This window comes from Rhinolophus sinicus, linkage group LG03 (assembly GCF_036562045.2).
Source record: "Rhinolophus sinicus isolate RSC01 linkage group LG03, ASM3656204v1, whole genome shotgun sequence".
In the NCBI taxonomy this organism is placed as follows: domain Eukaryota; kingdom Metazoa; phylum Chordata; class Mammalia; order Chiroptera; family Rhinolophidae; genus Rhinolophus; species Rhinolophus sinicus.
Window position 1 is genome coordinate 52,393,206 of NC_133753.1, and position 21,126 is coordinate 52,414,331.

Here is a 21,126-nt window from a genome sequence, read left to right on the forward strand (position 1 = left end):
CTACAAACTTTAAGTTAATTTAATTGTATCACGGGTCTTGAGACAGTAACACTGGGAATAGAACAGGGAACAAGTTTGAAAGGCAACCAGAAAAGTCAGAATGGCCAATTCTCCTGCCTCTCAAAACAGATACACAACAAATTAGTTTATTACACACTCATTTCATTGTACTTTCGTAATTTATATTAAACAGTAGTAGGACTACGTCAATGACAGGCTCCTAAGGAAATTTTCACACACTCGCTAGAATTACAATTAGTTTTTAATGAAGACCCTTTTAATGAGTATATTGCAGGAATAAACACCATGCTCCTAATCTGTGAAAACTTTCAACAGATATAAAAGGACAGAATAAAACTACTGAAGACTGGTTTTGTTGTCTGTCCCCTATGAAACCATACCTCAGTTCCTCCTTTTCTTTGTGAAGATAACTTGGTAGGATTCTCTTCTCTGTTTGCTCTCAGGCAGCAGTTAAAATTGGATATGGTCAGGGTTGAGGCTTCCTTTTGGAGATAATAATATACTAGTTTTATGTGTGTGTGCACGTGTGTGTGTGTGTAAATAATTATTTTCATTTGGTTTTATATATGTATGTGTGTAAATAATCTCCTGTTAGCACCCTAAAATTTCCATGCAATATGATCAGGGGAATGTCAGTACACTCCTTGGCCCAAAAGATGAAAACGCTTATCCCTCCTCAAAATAGAAAACAATTCACTCAATCAATGTATTGGACAAACTACTCAAAGCATAAAGTTCAGCCTGAAAAGCCTATATTCCAAGAAGAATTTTCTTTATATTTTCTTTAGAATAACTACAATTTTTTTTCTGTATTTAAAGTAATAAAGTCTCTAATATAGACTTTTAGTCCAAAAAGAACTTATTTTGAGTTGAAAACAATACCTGGGAGACACAGAGAGAGAGAGAGGTCTACAATACCTTTTCCGAAATCCATGGGGCCAGGTGGATTTTACAATTCAGTTTTTCAGATTTTAGAAAGAAATATAGAGTTCTATATACCATATGTTAAAAATCACCCTGGCACCTGGTAACCATACAATAACTAGTAAAACAGAGTTCGTCAATGGTCTCCCGCCAGATGAGATTTTGCCACGAAAATAGTTTGAGCTAAATTTAAAGGAAAATCTTTGATTCAGACATTTTTGGATTTCAAAATTGCAGATTAGGGATTGTGGACCTTTGGCAGGTAAAAGGTGGTCTTGCTATATATTAAATAAACTATGCTATTACCTAGAACAACAACAAAACTAGCTTATGCTTCGGTAAGAGACAGGTAGGCTCTTTAGCACAGTCTTGAAATGGCTCTAATTACTCGCCTAGTTGGCAAACTGTAAGTTCCCACCAAGAGATTCAACACGAAATAACTTTCCCCTTTAACTTTATTCTAAATTGGGACCAACACTGAAAAACGTTTTCCAAAACCTTAGCATGTCAATGCCGAGCAGATAGGTAATGGGCTTCTGACAGATGACAAAGACAGCTGGACATGGTAGGGCTTCCAAATAGCAAAACCTAAGAGGACCTGCTAACTCAGGAGAGCTCAAAAGATTTTCACTCCAGGTCTGAGTCCCAATACAAATTCCGATTCTCTAAACTAACTTGTGGCTAAATCATGCTGCTGCCATAAGTTTACAGTAAGCCTAGCATGTTTCCCTCTCTAGTGGCATTGCAAACCTTCTCCTTATCCCCAGCAACCTCGAAACAACAAATGTCCCACGGACTGAGAAGCTTGCTCACTGGCATCCCCTCCCAGCAGGGACCCCCTGCAGGCCCCACCACCACTCACAATGTGCTGAGAGCAGCAGCACATCTGCTCACTGACTGGAGTGGCAAGATCCTACTAAAGTTCAACCTGTGTTCTCTACATTAATCACCAATGAAGTGGTGGAATAGTAATCATGAATTGATCCTACTCATTTTAAAGCCTCACAATGGCTCACTGGCAAAACCACCAAAAGAAAATAAACCAACAACTTTTGAGAAAGGCTGCCTCCAGAGAGATTTCCTTTGGGTAACTGGAATAATCTTTCAAATTCAAAGAACTTCCTCAGTTCAAATTCAGGTACTTTCCTAACACCTAAAACAGATCTGACAAAAATGACATCTTGGGCCAACTTTCTCCATTTTTAATAACCAAAAATATTGTACAATATGGTAGCAATCATTTAAAAAGAAGTAATATCTTTTCTGTCCTGAACCTTACCTCAGTTGTTTTATTTTGAAGGTTTCATCCCTGAGTCACTACCTAATGCAATAAAAATTAGTAACCAATTCCCTAATCGGTTTTCATTTCAGTGTGATCTTTAAATGTGATTTTTAAGTCCCCAATCAGCTTATAGTAGCTTGGATGACTCACCATGGTCTTTATGAGAGCACATTTTTAACGTGGAACACATGAGAGCACATTTTAAACACAGAACAAAAAAAAAACCTCTCTCTGTAAAAATATGTTTTCTTCTCAAGTCATGTGTATGCGTATGTCAAGGAATTGCTGGATGGTCTGGCTGGAAACAGAAAACAGGTTCAAATGGCAGTTATGTTACTAACAAATCTCTCTGTGCTTCAGGTTTTGATGAACAATTTCCTCCCTACCAAAACCATTTTCCCCCTAATGGAATGATCCCTTTTCATAGACTTCTGTGGGAGCAAGAAAAGATCCAGAAATAGATCAAGACAGCTAAAGAATATGCTTTAGAGCGGGCTTCTTACTAAGGAAAGGATAATACAGGCCTGTATCCCACTCCATTCTGGAGCCTAACCCTGAAGAAACACAGCAAAATAGGAGCAAGGAGATGCAATAAACTAAACATAATGCATCTTACTAGAACTTCAGTTTTACTCAATGATTAATTAAAACATTTATATTATAACAAATATGTTCGTGCTAGGAAGTAGAAAGTTAAATGCATGTGAATTTTAAGATTTCTTCTGTTCACTGTAATGTGTTGCTTCAGGCTACCAGGGGAGTTTATGTTCCTTCTCCTCTGCCATTAAAAAAAAGGTAGAGAAGCCCTACCCTAGAGACAACATTCTCTCTAACCTGTCTCCCAGTTATTCTATCCTCTCAGGTCATGCAATTTTTATTTTATGTATTTACTGAGACTATACCTCATTCCAGAAAGAATTTCAAGTAGCTGAGAGAGAATATGGAGGGGGTTTTCAAAAAGTGTACACATTTCTGCAGTACACAACATTTAGTCTACAAAGTAACAGTATTAAGAAGAAATCAACTACAAAAATAAAAGGTCCTTAGGAACCTGATGGCCTCTCAAAACTACTCTTCTGCCTGATATCTTTCTAGACTTTTAACAATATACGTGTATAATTTTACGGCACTAAAAAGCAACCGTGATATGTTGCCTTGATATGCATTTCCTCACTCATCAACCACCAGGAAACGTCTCATTTTATACAAAGTAAAATGACATAATGCTTGTAAATTGCTTAGCATCTAGCATATAATAATAGTTCAATAAACACTGACTATAAAACAAGTTATAATTGTTACTATTGATAATAATTAATATTATCATTAGTATTACGTAAGAGGATGCCACAATAATAACGTAGCCACCCATTTTGAAGCAGCTGTGTGGCAAGCAATATATAGAGATAGAGAGATAATCTTATTTGATCCTCACAAGGATTCTGAAGGCATTAGAATCCACTTTTCACAAAGGAGAAAAAGAATACTCAGATCATTTAAATGACTTGCCTAGAGCCACCCACACTAAATGGCAAAGCACTGATTCCAATCCAGTTGTCTCGCTCCCGAGCCCAGTTCTTCCCACTACACCACACTCTCTTGTAAAAAGTCAAGAATTCAAGGGCTCTCTCACTGTTTGACTCCAATTAGATTCCACTCCATTTCTATAAACACAGGTCAAAGAATGACAGTAATTCCCTCCAGTCACCGCACCCCATTTATATACAAATCTGCACCACATGCCATCATATACTCCACTCATATACTAATAAAAATCTGTATTTTTACATTAAATAATCAACCAAAGTCACTAATATTATATATCTAACTCCACCATTAGCATCAATCCTCAGCCTGATAATTTATCTCCCTCTGAGTTCATTTTCCTAAGGGTATTCATTCACTCACTTAGCTTTAATTATAACTTGTAGGCACAAAAAAAACAAATCTACAACTTCTATCCAAAGGGAACCAAAGTGTGGATAAATACATATACATATATGTATAAAAAGGTGTTCACTATCACATTTTTGTAACAAAAAGCAAATTAATATCCCTAAATGCCATGCAGTAAGAGAACTAATTTGACAAACTATGCTATATCCGTTCCATGTAATATCATACAACAATTTTAAACCAAGTTTATAAAGAATCTTTAATAAGAACATGAAAAAATGCTCATAATATTAAGTGAAATTTAAAAAGCAGAACATAAAATGAAACCATCACAAAGCTCTCAACTGTGCAAACATAGGAGTAACGGGGGAAACGGATTAAAAGGAAATAAACCAACAATTTTCTCTGGATAGGGAAATAATGGGTGGGTTTTTCTTTCCCCTTGCTTTTTCTGTTCGCCAATTTTCTTTTCAATGATGACTATGTATGAATTTTACAGGAAGAAAAGAGCTGTTTGGTTTTTGTTAACATCTTTCATTCATCTCCCTGCACTCTTCTCCCATAAAACCCCCAATTAGCCAGAAACGTCCCAGGTTGTGTGGATTTCAAAATGCTCAGAACAGGGGCCAGGCCCGGTGGCTCAGGCAGTTGGAGCTCCGTGCTCCTAACTCCGAAGGCTGTCGGTTCGATGCCCACATCTGCCAGTGGGCTCTCAACCACAAGATTGCCAGTTCGACTCCTTGAGTCCCCCAAGGGATGGTGGGATGTGCCCCCTGCAACTACCAACGGCAACTGGACCTGGGAGCTGAGCTGCGCCCCACAACTAAGACTGAAAGGACAACAACTTGAAGCTGAACAGCACCCTCCACAACTAAGATTGAAGGGACAACAACTTGACTTGGAAAAAAGTCCTGGAAGTACACACTGTTCCCCAATAAAGTCCTGTTCCCCTTCCCCAATTAAAAATAAATAAAAATAAACATACAAATGATTTACAGTAAGAAAATGCCTGAAAACTATTTTTAAAAAAATGCTCAAAACAGTTCAGCATCTTCATTTTCTCCAGCACTACCATCCTGCTATTATGCCAGAACTAAGTCATTTCTCTTACCTACCAAAATCCAATCCTTCAAATTCTGTCAATCCTTTTCTTCTGGTATGTTTCCTTCCTACTTTCTATACTAATACCAAGTCCAAACCTTCACCCGCTCATACCTAGATTAGCACAGTGGCCTCCTGAATAAATAAATGCTTTCCTTATTCTATTGCCTCACCACTAACAATTCCACCAAAGCTCACTACGTGCCAGGCACTGTTCTTGGAGCTTTATCTGTATTAACTCAGTCAACATTCATAACAACTCCATGAAGACAGCTACTAGTATTAGTCTTATTTTACAGCTTAGGAAACAGAAGCACAGAGAGGTTAAGTAATTTACCCAAGATCATCCAGTTATTAAGTAGCAATTATTGGATTTGAACCCATGCAATCTGGCTCCAGATAACAGTATATAAATATGAGCTCCTCCAGGAGTGCTCAAGTGGTGATCAGTAAAAACTAGCTTTTCTTTCTCTGAATGTACAGGCCCTTGAAGCAAGTCAAATTCCCACTTCAGGGTCTTTTTGTGTTATTCCTCATCTAGAAGGCCAGTTCTTCTCTTCCCTTATTCATTTTTCATATCTCCTTCAAAAGTCAGCTCTAAATTCCACATCTCTGAGTTTTCCTTGGGACAGTTCCCTGACTCCTCAGCACATCCTTATTCTTATGGACTCAATTTAAGCTACATTAACGAGCAACTGTTGACGTTTTTTTATGTTACTAAAGCTTATCTACCTCATAATTTTACATGTTATCTTCCTATCTATAGATAATGCAATGCTTCCACTTTTTTTGGTCGATGTCCTTCTCCATTTCCCACCTTCACAAAAGCTACTAGAATAGCAGGCTGCACAAAGTTGATGCTAAGTGAACATGCGATTAAACTGATAAATCTGAGCTAAACATAGCTCAACTATTTAACAAAGCAGAAAGTCATTCATTAGTCTTTTAAAGTGATGTTTGTCTCCTCATTTTATTCCCTAAATGCTAAAGCATTAGATTTGTAATTTCAACATTCCCATCCAAAAACTATATTCAAGCGATAGCCAAAAGCTCTCCTACTAAACTACTTTTTGAAAAAAAGGTATCCCACACACTATCCAGAATGGCCTTCTGTTTTCCTCAGGAGACCCTTTCTAATAGTATTACTTTATTCTCCTCTGACAAGAGTTACCATCCAAGCCTTTGACAACACTAAGGAGGCAGTGACAGTCCAGGCATGATTACTAATTGTTAAGAACAGAAAAGTCTATCTGGCTTTAATAAGAGATTATTCTAAATGACCCCATTAAATCTAAAGTGTGAAAACAACTGCGTTTATATTTAAGGTTGAGTATTTTCATCTTTATCTTCCTATTCCAAAAGAATTATTTAAAAACTCAAAGAAAAAGATATACCAAAGGATAACCTAAAAGACAAAAAGTTGAACTTATATTTGAATTGTTAATGAAAACAGATAAAAATAATTATATGTACACCACACTGTATCTAATAAACAAGTCTCTAAAATATTGTGATCCAATCAAATTGTTTTTCAAATCTATTATGAGCCAATGACTACTTGAACAAACATTATAGGAACTATTCTAAAAAGCACAGGATACTCATGGTTATAATTTTTTTTCTAATTTTTCTGTTCTCCAAGTTTGTATTTTCATATACAGATTTTCTCTAAAAGACTCCTTTGTTACTAAACTTTTACCTGAAATGAGCCGCTTAACAGCAGACAACACTTATCCTAAAATATTATATTTTCCCTCACACGCCTGCTGGCCCTGCAGCTATTTCATTCACCACTACAGCTTGCTGGAAGCAAATGTCTAACATGGTTTGGTTACCCAAATAACAGCACTAAACTTGAACAAGTGTGTATTACTACACATTATAGTTATTATAAATTTCAACACTGATAGGAATAATATGAACCACACCCTCCTCATAATCTTAAAGGTATTTAACCTTAAAATACCTTAAGTGAAAAGGCCAAACCTAGTTTCCACCTTATTTTAAACGACCATTCCTACTTACACTACAGTTTAGTTTTAAAAATCTTGGTTTCTCTTTCTTCATTTTTTTTTCTTGGTATTTTCAAATAATGGTACAGCAACGTGAAAAGCTTTCTCCATGTTTAATATGATAAGTAGGTATTTAGTAATCTTACCATAGACTTTTGAAAAATTACTTCAGTAGTAGATGCAGTTATAGGAGGAAAACACCAGGAATCCCTGTGGTGATGGAACTGTTTATGTATCTTGACTGTTTCAGCATCAACAACCTAGGTGTAACATTGTACTAAGTTCTGCTAGATAATTACCATTGTGGGAAACTCGGTAAAAGTGTACAGGGCATCTCTGTACTGTTTCTTACAACTGCTTATGAATCTACAAGTATCTCATACGTATCTCAAAACAAAAAATTTAATTAAAAAAATTACTAAAGAGCAATTTAATGAGAATTTATTTCTCTGGCCTTATAGCAACATTTTCAAAAAGACTCTATATATGTATGAAAAATTTCTCCCCCCCCAAAAAAGAAAATTGATCAGTGACTGAAGAATGAAAATTTAAGAGCTAGAAAATAGTTCTTAAATTATTTCTAAAACTCTTGTGCAAGAACTCTTAATTTTACAAAAGTCTGATCTGAATAAGGAAAAGTAAAGCTTGACTTGCTAGTTAATATAACTTTCTAGAAAGAAATATCAGAAACTGACTCAATACATACAGACGGCTCACAAATATATCCCACTCCCTCCCAACATCTCTTATTACTTGGATTCAAAAACTAACAAAGAAAAATTTTCAGATAACACGAAAACATTTAAACTACTATCAATTAAACCAAATATCACAGTTTAGTTCTACACAAACTCTGAAGTTCGAGGGAATAGTGTATTTAAACACCTAAACTATTTGCATGTAGTCAATCCTTTCAATAAGCTTTCCTCGTATACACTCTGCCCTAACACAGTACCTCACCTTTAACTCCTACAGAGAGAAACACCTCTCTCAGGGTCACTGGAAGTACACCTAACAAACTCTACCATACCAAGCCGACAAATTTAATCTTGTGAGGCAAAGAAAATTAACATCTTGATTAAGAAATGGCATTATAACAAACTCTTCAAGACAAATAAGTAATAGTAAATATACATTCATCTTTTCCATAGGGACTTTTGATGAAGTGTCAGCTATCATACGAGTTATTCATTTTGCTTTAGAAATAAGATTGAAAATATAACATCATGTATTCTAGCATATACTGTACGTTTTTAGTTTCAAAAGCTCTACAAGTGTTATATTTCTCAAAAAAATCCCACTGTGAAGTCAAGTTATCCTCAAAAAGGACAAATAATCAAGAAAAGAAATTATATTGTACAATTATAATTTTCATGAGGCAAAAGGCTTGGGGTTTTACAAATGTTATTCCAAAGACAAGAAAACTCTAATCTTTAAGTCAGCTTTTCAGAAGGAAAGTCAGACCTTTGGATCTTTATATGCTGCAAATAAACAGGCATTAGGACGTATTACATATCCTTTGATATCAACACAGATTGTTCAAATATCAATAAAGTACATAAATAAAATAATAGCTATAACACTTTCTTTTAGACATTTCCTTTAAGATAAGAAATGGCTATAGGAAAACCATATCTACCAGTATATATACTCTGATATAAAATAATCACATGCCATTTTCCCTTCGCTCAAATTAAATCCATTCACTAATTATTATATTAAAGGTCACAGCTTTTTTAAAATTATTTTTTTCTGAATTTCAAACAAACCACAGATAAACAGTACTATCTTCTCTGAATATAGGTGTTTAAATTCAAACTTTCAATAGATAAATAACAAGTCTGACAGTTTTAAAACTAAAAATGTCCTACTCCAAAGAATTAAATACTATCACCAATTCTATAATATAGAAAAATATTTTTCTTCATTGTATAATACAAGCTCCGGAAAGAAGGGCCCACAAGTGCTCCAATGCCATGCTTGTAATAGACACCAAGTTCACACATACTTTAATTTCACAAACTACAAAAATCATACCTTAATTTTTAGAAGTGAAAACAATTAACTGCCCTTATTCTAAAAACAGAAAGTCCTCCTAATAGAAAGTTTCTGAAGTCCATGTCCTTGATGGCAAGGATGTCAGTTAAATATATTTTCCACAATTCAAGCTGGAATAGCCTGAAACAGCAATATATCACTATTCATTTTAATGAAATATACTAAGCATCTATTATGTATTAGACAAAGTAAAAGTTCCTGAGAATGAATTATTAGTTGCAAAAATTGAAATGTACTCAGTAGTAAAGAAAGGAAGTATGTCCTTCTATATTACCTAACACTTTTCTCCCCTCTCGACAATTTTCTAAATGATTGCAGTAAAAGGAAGGACATGGGAGAAGAGTTGGAGTTTGGCTGACATTTTACGATATTCTTTTGATTAAGGATATTAGCCTTAGGGTATTTACAATCCAAAGTGCTTTTATTTTACTTAATTTGAAATGTTAAACGACATGGAAGTATTTTCCCATAAGGTACAATTTCATCATTAAAAATGAATTTTAGTAAATTAAGTTAGTGTATGATTTTTAAATAAATATTTTTTAAATGTAAAGTGGTATAAAGTGGTAAACTGATTATTAATTTAACCTTTTTCTGATGTTTTGCTCTCACAATATCTTAAGAAATCAACTATCATTTACTAGGGGAAATAAAAGTACCCATTCAAAGAGGAATTACCAAGTTTCAACCCAGAGATTTGACAGCTGGTTTTCTTAAGATGATACTGTCATGGCTTTCGTTTTTTTAGGGTTTTTTTTTTCATCTCTGTCTCTGAGCACTAGGAATAAAATTAAGTTAGACAGAAAGTTATAGCTTTTGTACACTAGAATGGGCCTTGCTTCTGGAATGTTTATTTATTTATTTTTAATCATGAGTTTAAATAAGAAAAAAATGCACACTTAAGAAATATGGAATACATGTTAATAGAGCAGATTAGTTATACATATACAAGTAAATTTAAAGAGGACAGCACTACTGTAGGAACAGGAATCTAATTTAACTTACTCTAAACATAACTCTATGTACTGAATATAGGAGAATTCGGTCATCTAATAGGGATCTTTTGAAAATAAATCTAACTCCTATTCACTTATTTTTAACTTTTATTACATTAACCTTTTAAATAACTGTCCACAAAAGTGTTAATTTGCTGAAGACTTTTAAGAGAATGACCATCTTTTAAAATTAACATCTTAGTAATTATTGCTTGACTCAATTCCACTTCTCATGTGCATATATTAAAAACTGTTTTACCAATTCTTTAGAACCCCAGATTTAATAATGCTGAAAATTCTGCAAAATTTTTAAATACATAATTAAATAAACATTAAAAAATAAAAAACCACACATGGACCACAGAGCATTTTCTTCTGGTACTTTTCTAAATATAAAGACATGGTATAATCCCTTGTACTCAAACAAGACAATTTTCAATTCAAATATTCATAGAAAAGAGAATAATTTTAAATCCACATTGAAATTCTTATAGTTATGTCAATGGATTCTTAGAGCAACAGCCCACATTTGGAGCTTGTTTTTATTTATAATTTGAACTGGACATGAAGACTGGCATGAAGAAAGATATTAAAATACTTTATATTTTTGTACTCAACTGTATCACAACAGCTAAATATGAGTTTCCCATTTTAGACATTATCTTACCTGATCCACTGAACTGACTGCTTGCGAGTGTCGTTGGTCTGGTTTTCCCACTATTAACAGGTGGGGAAAACATCTGCAAAATAACCCAAAGATATCTGTTAGTCCTGAAATTCTTCTAGACTCCTTGCAAACCAAGAGTCATCAGTTAGATACTACATTTCAGAAGGAAGTTAAAATGAAATTGGAAATATACACTCAGACCCAGAAAGGCAAATACACCGAGTGACACTATTTCCTAACACTACTTGGAAAGACTGGCTATATTCTGTCTTTACATGAGATATTCCAAGATGAAGTTTAAATGATAAATGTTTGTCCATGATCTTCACTTTGTAACTAATTTAATCTCATAACATCTACATTACAACTTAATACAGTCAGAATCACAGTCAATGAAACTACTACATACAGTAAGAATCCATTACAACACAGTTTTTACAAAGTAGGTATTGGTCCTCCCACCTAACAGCAGTTAATAAAAGAATGCAACCCACTAGAAATAAGGACGTTGGGCTCTTTGGTTCCAGCTGATACTTCTAAGTCACTCAATTATTTCCTATGTAAAAAATATTAAATACATATATATACACACACACACACATTCATACATACACACATTTGTACTTTATATATGTGTGCACACACGTAGATACAAAAGCATCTTAAAACTACTGTTCTAAAGGCTGGAAATTCTAGTCCTCGACTGACTTTCTTGTAACTGACATCTTTCAGGTACCATAAACTATACCATATCTTGGGGAGAGAAATGGGGAGAAATGTTAAAGAAAACATAATTTTCTTTTTTCATATGAAGTTCAAAATCCCTAATAATCATCAGGGTCAGAGGGTGACTCAACCAAAGCTCATGATTACATTATTCTCCTTTTAACCGGTTAAATCAAATGACCCCTTTGGCAATAAAGTTTTAAATCTGCAAGTCTAGACATTACATCAAAGTTCAGGTGTCCAACTTGGGGGAGCTGGACTCCAGCCCTGAAAACTACTGCTCAAAGCAGAGGGAGTTCACGCTGCCTAGTCTCCAAGTCGCTTCCCCCCACCTCCTTTCTTTCTTTTTTTTGTAAACCTCAGCAGAACCCCAAGATGCCGCGGAAAGCTCTCATACCGCACTGAAGTCCAGCAGGTCGCTCAGCTCCTTGTCGGTCCCTATAGCGGCCATGCGCTGCTGCTGAGGATTCATCTTCGGCCACTTCTAACAGGTCCTAAGGTAGAGGAAGAACCAGGCTCAGCGAGATAACATCGAGGGGATGAAGAGGGGCGTAGGTGAAGACCAAGAGCACGGGGCTGACTTTCAAAACCCAACTGGGGACCCCCGCCGCTCGGGCAGGGGGCGAGAGCCGGGAGCCCGCGCCCGGTCGGTGAATCCACGCGTTCCTCGGCGCGGCCCGGAGCGACGCAGCGACTCCCGCAACTCGCCGCCTCTCCCGCAAGTTTCCAAGCGGGTCCCTTTTCCCTCCCCGGCGCCCCCTACCCCGCGCCGCCGCCCGGAGCTCCGCGCTCGGGGCCCGGCCGGGGCGGGGGTCTCGAGGGGCGGGTGAGGGACGATTGGGCGTCCAGCGAGCCGAGCGGCGGCGAGGGGAGATGCGAAGTGACTCACTCGCTCGGCAACAATAGAACTGACAAGTTGCAGGGAAGGCGCCGCTCGCAGGCCCGCATCTGCGGCCGCAGCCTCCCGGACGTCCCCGGCGGGCCCGGGGGTTCGGAAAGCACCCCCCGCGCGTCCAAGGGGCGTTTTTAAAAAGAAAACAGAAACGCCGACAACTCGTCTCGCTCTCGCCGGGCGTCCTCCTCCCCCGGCTCGGCCTCCTCCCACTTTTGCTGCCCTGCCCGCGGCCGGCCGGCCCCGGACCAGCCGAACAATGAGCTTGGTCGGCGACCGAAGCAGCCCGCTCTCCCGCGCGCCCCGGAGCCCGAGCCGAGCGCCGAACGGAGCACGCAGGCCGAGCGCGCCGCCCGCGGGCCTGGCCGCCTGCGACTCTCGCCTCCGTCCCCCACTCTGCTCCCCAAGTTGGAGGGACCCCGGGTTCGCTCCGTACAAAGGGGCGCGGAGTTGGGGCGCGGGCCGGGGGCGCCTCCGCTTCGGCAGGGACGCGGCGGCGCCCCGGAACCCCCAGCCCCGCCACGGCGTCCCCCTCCCGCTTGCCTGCCCGCAATTACCTGCCGCCCCGTCTTCGCATCCAACCACCCCGATTAAAGTTCACTTTGGCCGGGAGAGCGGGCTCCGGCTTCCCTTTGCACCGCCCAGCGGCTCGATTCACTTTGCCCCGCGCGAGCTCTCGGATCCGGGAGGGTGAGGCGGCTCTCGGGCCTGGCCGCCCCTTCCTCCCCGGGGCGGGCTGGCGGTCCCCCCGAATAGAACTTGTGGGTCTCCTCAGGCGGACATTTTTTTCGCTAAGGCGGCCTCAGCACCGCGCTCGGCTCGGCTCCGGATCCCTCCGCGCCGGGAAGAGCCCCGGCTTAACCCCTTCGTCCCCGTCCCGCTCCCACCGCCTGCGCCGAGGAAGTGGGGCCCGCGGGGTGGGGGCGGGGAGGAGCCGGCGGGAACGGGGAGGGGCCGCCGCGAGGCCGGTGGACAAAGCCCGCGGTGGGGTGAGGCGGGCCGGAGTCGGGCCGGCGGGGAGGGGCGGGAGACAGGCACCCGGCGAAGCAGGGCCGGGCCGCCCTCCGAGGACGCCTCCTCCAGGCCCCCGGGAGCCGGACGGCGGGCCCCGTGGCGCCTCCTTCAGCTCGCCCGGCTCCTGCCTGGGGCCCCGAAGTGGAGCGGCGGAGAAGCCTCTGCGGACCCATCTGGATCCGCTGCCCAAGCTACCCAGCCCGAGGCCGCAGAGCCCTGAATGCTACCGTTCCGGAGCAAGCCGTGCTGGACGCTGGATCCCGAGCGCGGGGGGGACGGCAGGTTCCAGCCCCAGGAGGCTGCGCAGCGCTGGGCTCAGAAGATGCGTGTGTGGGGAAGGGACACCCGGCCACCTCGATCGGCTCTTGGAGTAGGTGCGGTTGGTCCAATTTGTTGCTGAGTGGAACGCAGAAGGAGCAAAAACTCGCTCAAATCACACAAAGCAGCGTGGGCTTCAGGTTCCCAAATACTCCACTCACTCAAGCCCCCACGTCTAAAATCACCTCTTCCCACCCGAATGCCATTCGGAGCCACCAAACTGCACAGCAGGACGAGTTCTTGGAAATGGATCAAGCCAGTCCCTTCATTTGACAGTGACTGCCCAGGGAGGTTCTGTTGCACAGCCACTCTTTTGGCACAAGTTCTGAACTTGGCCTGAAGAAGCCCAGAGTAGAGAGAAGACAAAATAACTAAACCTCAATTCCTTTCCATTCGGAGATGGAAGTAAGATTTTCTCTAATGGCAGTCAGGGTTTTCACTCTTTTGAGTCAGTGAATGCTGTAAAGATCCAGGCAAGAGAAACACTGTGAAGAAAGGAGACACGTCCAAAGTAACAGATTGAAGCAGCCAACGCCTTGAGGGTAACAACATGGCAAGAAGGAGCCTTTGGAGCCCCCACTTACATGGAAACCAGGAGACAGATTCCCTGCAAATGTGCAATTACTAACTTTATTACAGCCGGAGCTGTCCAGTGGCAGAAGGCAATTGTAGCTTCAGGGTAGGGATTTCCATGACGTCAATGACTACACCCTGGACCTTGTGCCAGATCCTGTGGTATCCTCCTCAGTGTCTGCTCCCTCTTACTTAGGTAAACACCCCCTGTTCTTAGGATCACATCCCTGCCTTGGCTTCCTATTGGAGTAAATGGTTCCAATATAAGCAAGTTAACATAATTCCAACCTAAATAACTCAGTGTGGTCCTATTCCCTGGTTGGCAATGGACATGACACAATTTGGACCAATGAGAGAAGCGATTTGCTGGGGACTTGGGGGAAAGTTTCTGTTTGTTTCATATTTCAAAGGCAACCTCCTTTTCTGCATGTACTCAAAATATCAAGGAGCATAAAAACAACCCCCCATAATTAAAGGCATATTACCAGCATGTTATATGGAGAAAAAAAATCCGGGAGCCCTTGGAATGGACAGCCATCTTCCAACCACGAGGTCCAGCCAGGTTAAAATAAAGCAAACACGGAAAAAGCATGGGCAGCAAGAGATGTGATTGTTGATGATGTTTTTGAGCCTCTGATCAAACAGCTTCTGAACTCAGGTTTCCCTTCATTGATTAAACCAACAGGATCAGAGTTTTCTGCTATTTGTAATCTAGTGTGTTCTAAGCGATATAGGTCCAATGGCCATTTTTTATAGCAAATTCCTAAATACCAGATTGGAAGTCTGACTAAAATTTTTAAGGCCTACCAGTGGTAAGATTTGATGGCTCAGTAGTATGACGAAGAGAAATCTTGGGGATAGGGGAAATCCATCTGAAGGATTTATACTGTCTTCAAGAGAAAAGAAAAGCCAGTTTATTTTTGTACAACTAATTCGGTAGGAGAAATAGCTGTCTGCCCAAATCCTCAGTCATAGGGGCTCCCTCACTCCTTTGCAAGACTGAATGAAGTTTTTCATAGCTATTAAGGGTCATATCATTTTATACTTTACTTTTCTCATTAGATTGTACACTCCTTGGGCACTGGGACTGCCATGTATCTGTCTGTACCATACACCTAACATGGTGCCAAGTGCATAATAGACACTCAAAAAAGGGAGGCTGGAATTTAATCTGTCATTTGACATTATAACAGGATTATTTTCATGCTGTAATGTTAACTTTGCATGTATCATCTTTTAATAAGGGAATATTATTGCCACCAATGGATTTCCTATATTCCTGACATATATATGTATATATAATATATATACACATATATATGTTATATGTATGTATATATAATATACATACATATATATATTATATATATGTGTATATATATAACATATATATATATATAAAACTGGAATTTTGTTCACTTGTAACTTATTTCTGGGCCTTTGCTGACCTTGCTAGATAGAGCCAGAGGCTTTATTGAAAAACTCAGAAACAACAAAATTTAGTGATAATTAATAGTATTGTTTCTATAATGTAAGTTAATATCAATAAATTAGTATTAAAATATATTTAATGAACATTTCTTACATGCAAGACATGGTGCCAAATGCTGTGAGGAACAGAGTCCCAAATCCACTGTGCCCTCAAGAAGGTTTTAATCTAACAGATTTTAGTCCATTCACCTTAGCCTGCTATTAGGCAGACACAGGAATTCCATCAGCATATTTTCAATCCTGACTTTGTAAGAGCACCCCCAAAACTTGAAAATACACACACATACAATTTTACCAGGGACACCTGAATTGCCCAGAGAAACCTTTAGAAGAAAAGGAAAAGAAGCCAAAGCAATGGGCTTTGCTTCCTTGGGAGATTGACTTAACCTTGATCTCTTGTTTAGAAGGCAAGTATTCCTTAAAGCTAAGAGAAAGAGAATGAAAAGAGAGAGCTAATCAAGTCAAGTGGCAAGTTTTTTTTATTATTATAGAAAATTTCAAACGTATTTTAAAAACAGTATTAAGAACCTCTATGTACTTAATAATTATGGGCTTTTCTTCTATCTTTCCTCCTTTTCTACCCCCATATTAAAGTAAATCAAGTATGTCATGTCATACAATGACTTTTTAAGGATTAAAAGCATGGGGAGCCAAAGAGGACAATAGCAACAAAATTTAAAAAGACTTTTAGCTAGAAGAGTGATAAAAAAAAATGTAATAGACTAATAAAACTAACTTTTAAGGCAGCAATGAGGAAAATCAATCACCAAACCCATACACACAGATACACACACACACACACACACACACACGCACGCACTACAGTGTTACCAGAAGACTCATAACTAGTTCCTCCCGAAGTGAAGAAAGAGGGAAGTACTTTAAAGATTGTTTGCAAATCTGTTTAAGAAGCAATAAGATCCCCAAATTGGCTTCCCAACTTCAGGCAGTCAGGCAAACAAATGCCTGCCTCCTACCTAGGTCAAATACTGCAAACTTACTCTAGGCAGATAGTGAAACAGGAAGTCTCTCGGGGATATGGGGATGAAATGATTATTTGTATATTGGATGCTGAGACCCCCAGATACCTTTACCAACTTGGCTACCAGATTTTGGCAGCCAGGCATGCAGACTCCAAGAAGGAAATTAGAACATAATTCTATTTGGACTCTGATCAACCCAAGAGGAAAGACCTGAAGATACTGACATGGGAGGTTCCCCAACTATAAGCCCAAACAAATCACGCTAGAAGGAAGTTTACAGCTGATAAAACCCCACACATTCATTCACTCAGAGTTTTCCATCAACATTTTGTTGCCCTATTCTTAAGTATGAGCGGACAACCAAGGATTATCAGACATTTGAGGGAAGCCACCATCATGTGAGACATTTAGAGCATTTAGAATGGAAGACAGAAGAGTATAAATGCGAGGGGGGGGAGAGCTTGAGAAAAGAGTAGAGAAAGTTGAGGAAATTTCCTAGAAAGTAGAGCAAAAAGAGAAGACCAGTTCAGGTGGTTAAAAATCCAAATAATAAGGGCTCCAAAAAGAAAGGTGAGGGCATAAAAGGAGGAAAGTCATCAATGAAATAATCTAAGAAAAATTCCCAGAACTAAAGTACATGAGTTAACAAAATTAAATGGGCTCACCAAGTACCCACCACAATGGATAAAAATAGATCTATACCAAAACAGGTGACCAGGAAATTTGAGCACACAGCAAAGGGAAGACCTTCAAGTTTCCAGAGAGAACACAAATCAGGACACATACGCAGGACTAAAAACAAAATAGCATCCATTGGTTCAGTGAAAACACTGGAAACTAGAGGGCAATGGAGCAAGGCCTTCAAACATTCCAAATAAAAAATATTTGATAAATGACTTAATGATTTGGAAGTATTTTAAAACTAACTCTATGTATCATTTTTAAACCAAATAGTGCTTTTGTCTGGTTTGGATCCGTGTGAGTTAGGGACACAGAGACACACACCCCTGTGTCCCAGATAGAGCACACAGTGGCATCACCTGCAAACACACATACAGTTTTTGCTATTTTCTCACATCTCTAAAGCATTTTGAAAATATTAGTGTCTGCTGAACTTTGCCAAGCAAAGAATCCTTTTATGTAATTATTGTATTCTCTTTTGAATATGGTCAAATTCAATATACATATTTCTTAGTGTCAGATCTCATTTATTCACTACAATGAGAGAAGCATCCCAAACAGCAAATACCTTTTTGGAATCTATCGTTGCCATGTACTTGAAGAGGCAGTTACCTACCGTGTTTCCCCTAAAATAAGACCAGGTCTTATATTAATTTGTGCCCCAAAAGACTCATTAGGGCTTATGGTCAGGGGATGTCATCCTGAAAAATTCATGCTAGGCCTTATTTTCCGGTTAGGTCTTATTTTCAGGGAAACATGGTAGAAACTTGAACAAGTAATGGAACTGGCCTTGAAAAGCTGACAAACACCATGCCACTTATTTTGCTCCACCCACTGAACCAGTCCTTATTTGGAATAAAAGTTTTAAAACTGATGTGGAATACCAAAGAGACTGAAGACATCCCAGTATAACGTAAGCTCCATGGGGACAAAGTTTTTTTTTTCCCCCTAGTTCAATCACTAGTGTATTCTGAATACTTAAGAAGGCAGTGCCAGGTACGTAGTAGGTGCTTAATAAATATTTGTTAGGTTTATGAAAAACTTAAAGAATAAAGGAATGACAAAAGGCATTTTAGTCTTCAAAATAGCAGCTGTGTTTCCAAGTAAGTAGCCAGACTTTTGAAAAATAAATCTTAAATTTGCATCTATAATTTTCTACTGATCATCATTATAATAAAACCTGCAAAAGTGGGCATTTGTCATAGTCATGAATGTCCACCATCTTTTAAACAGCCTTTCTGTATTAAAGGACATTGCCATGGTATGACTCTTACCTCCCTAACATGTAAGTCAAAGCCAAAAGTTCCCAAGACTCCTTGCAGCCAGGATACAGACTTGTGATCTAAGAACCGGTAGAGTTTGGATCAGAAGTAAGCAACGCGAGGAAACAGAGCTGCCATTTTGTCATTTGGTTGCTGGTTTGTAGAGCTCTTCATGTAATATCAGATATAACCCTCTGTCTGTGATATTAGTTGCAAATATTTATACTTGTAATTTGTCTTTATTTTCTACATGCAAATAAAAAAAACTGTTTTATGTATTTATCCTGCATGGGCATCTGAGTTGTATGTCATATTTAGGGAGGTCTATCTCCCTTTGAAATTATAAAAAATAAAATTCGCTAAAAATTTTTTCAGGAACTTTTGTAGTTTGACTTTTTTTATGTTTAAATCTTCAACTTATCTGGAATTTATTTTAGTGTAGAGAGTAAGGTAGGCATTCCAGTTGCCTATACAATTGTCCCTAATCATTTATCGAATGCAATGCTCTGAATCCTTTTGTTCAATTCACCTGTGCTCCATTACCAAGAAAGAAAAGTAGGAAATGAAAGAAGATGAGGATAACCGGGAGAACTCTAAGTTTAGAAGTTAAGATTTTATGTGCTTCTTGTTACTCCAAGTGACAACCTCATTCTTCATCACCTGGAAAGACAACTTGGTGTCTGCAGTGATAACACTCCCAGCAATTATTTTAAAACCATCCCTTCTCTATTCTGACCATATAGCAGCTCTCTAATCCTTGGGTTTCTAGTGTGTTGAAGCTTTACTTTGTTATGGTCAGGAGGCCCTTACTGTTACATGGGCAGGATTTTCTGTTCTTTGTTTTTTATCTTATCTATTTTGGAAATAATTAATCCTTAATCTATGGGTGTAGCCTGCACATCTCTCTAAACATGTAAGCTGACTTTCATCAGACCACTATGAGCACATGTGTGCTAGCAGCTGCCTATGTTATAAAGACACTCAATACTGGAACCCTCCCAAAAGGAAAAGATTGCCCTTAAATATGTGAACAGACAGAGCCAGGTCTGAGATTTTCACGAGAGTAAGAATATTCTTTCTTGGCTTCCTCCACTCCTCTTGTGATCTCACCTCTCTTCTGAAAATAAGCAGATAGATATCACTTAGAACAGTGGTTCTCAAAATATGGTCCCTGGACCAGTGGCATCAGTATGATATGTCAACTAATGCAAATTTTTTTGGTTCCATCCTAGACCTACTCTATGAGTGGAGCTCCATCTCAGAAACTCTGAGGGTGGGGCTAGCAATCTATTTTAAACAAGTCCTCCCTGTGATTCTGAAGCACACCAAAGTCTGAGAAACAGTGCCTTAGAATGGTGGCCCTGTGAGGTCCTTAAAGCCTCAGGATAATAAAGATGAACAAGAAGTGAGCTGCCAGAGTATATTTACCTTGAAGAGGTAATGACTATTAGAGAAATGCACTTAACAAGATGGAGCAATGCTGAAAGGAGTAAAGTGCTTATAAATGAACTGTTTTTAAATAGTTACTAAAAGCAAAAGTTATTGCTAGTGGAAAGTCCAGAGAAAAAATACTAGGTGACACCAAGTTCAACTGTTACCATGTGTCAGATCTTATAAATCCTTTCATCATTTGTATTTTAGGCATATTCAGTCTATTATAATCAACTGATTGTTTATCTTAACATTTACAAAAAATCTGGGGAATACATGGTCAATATTCTCAAGTTTTTAGGTGCATATGCCCAATTTCTCTCAACTAGGAGCTCTTCAGGGTAAAAGATGTATTTTCCTTTTCTTATTAATAACTGTATCTTCTCTCTAGCCCCAATAATCCCTCCATAATTGTTTATTAATTAAATGAGAAATTGTATTTTCAGTGGAAGTCGCCTGTCTTGAGTTCATTCCCCTGGGTGATTTGATAAAATGAATTGATTGACATGGATTGGATGATTTAGATTGCACTTAATTATTCACACTTTCATTTGAGAGAAATTAGGGAACAATTGTTCTCATATACTGCAGAAATATTTTCTTTTGGGACAATCTGTTGAATTTCTAATTTCCCTGAACCAACATTTTTATGTAATTACACATTAAGTTTTGGTGATTGGCACATTCTTCTCTAAGTCCAAAATAACTTGCTGTATAATTTTTCCTGTTTCATTTGTATTATAAGCCTACAGGATTTTTAAATATTGTTTTTAATGTTTAAATATATTACCTTAAGCTT

General features: G+C 38.9%; 1 protein-coding gene across 1 annotated transcript in view; it reads right to left on the minus strand.

Annotated features, from left to right (window-relative positions):
* LOC141570762 (uncharacterized) overlaps positions 1–13,761 on the minus strand; it is a 128,807-nt gene extending 115,046 nt beyond the window's left edge. The window contains exons 1-4 of the mRNA XM_074329181.1: positions 13,437–13,761; positions 12,572–13,143; positions 12,080–12,176; positions 10,957–11,029 (exon numbers count right to left, since the gene is read on the minus strand). Of these exons, the coding sequence (XP_074185282.1) occupies positions 11,010–11,029; positions 12,080–12,176; positions 12,572–13,143; positions 13,437–13,761 (1,014 nt within the window). The 3' untranslated portion in view covers positions 10,957–11,009. The remainder of the gene's footprint in view (positions 1–10,956; positions 11,030–12,079; positions 12,177–12,571; positions 13,144–13,436) is intronic.
* Between the last annotated feature and the right edge of the window lie 7,365 nt (positions 13,762–21,126).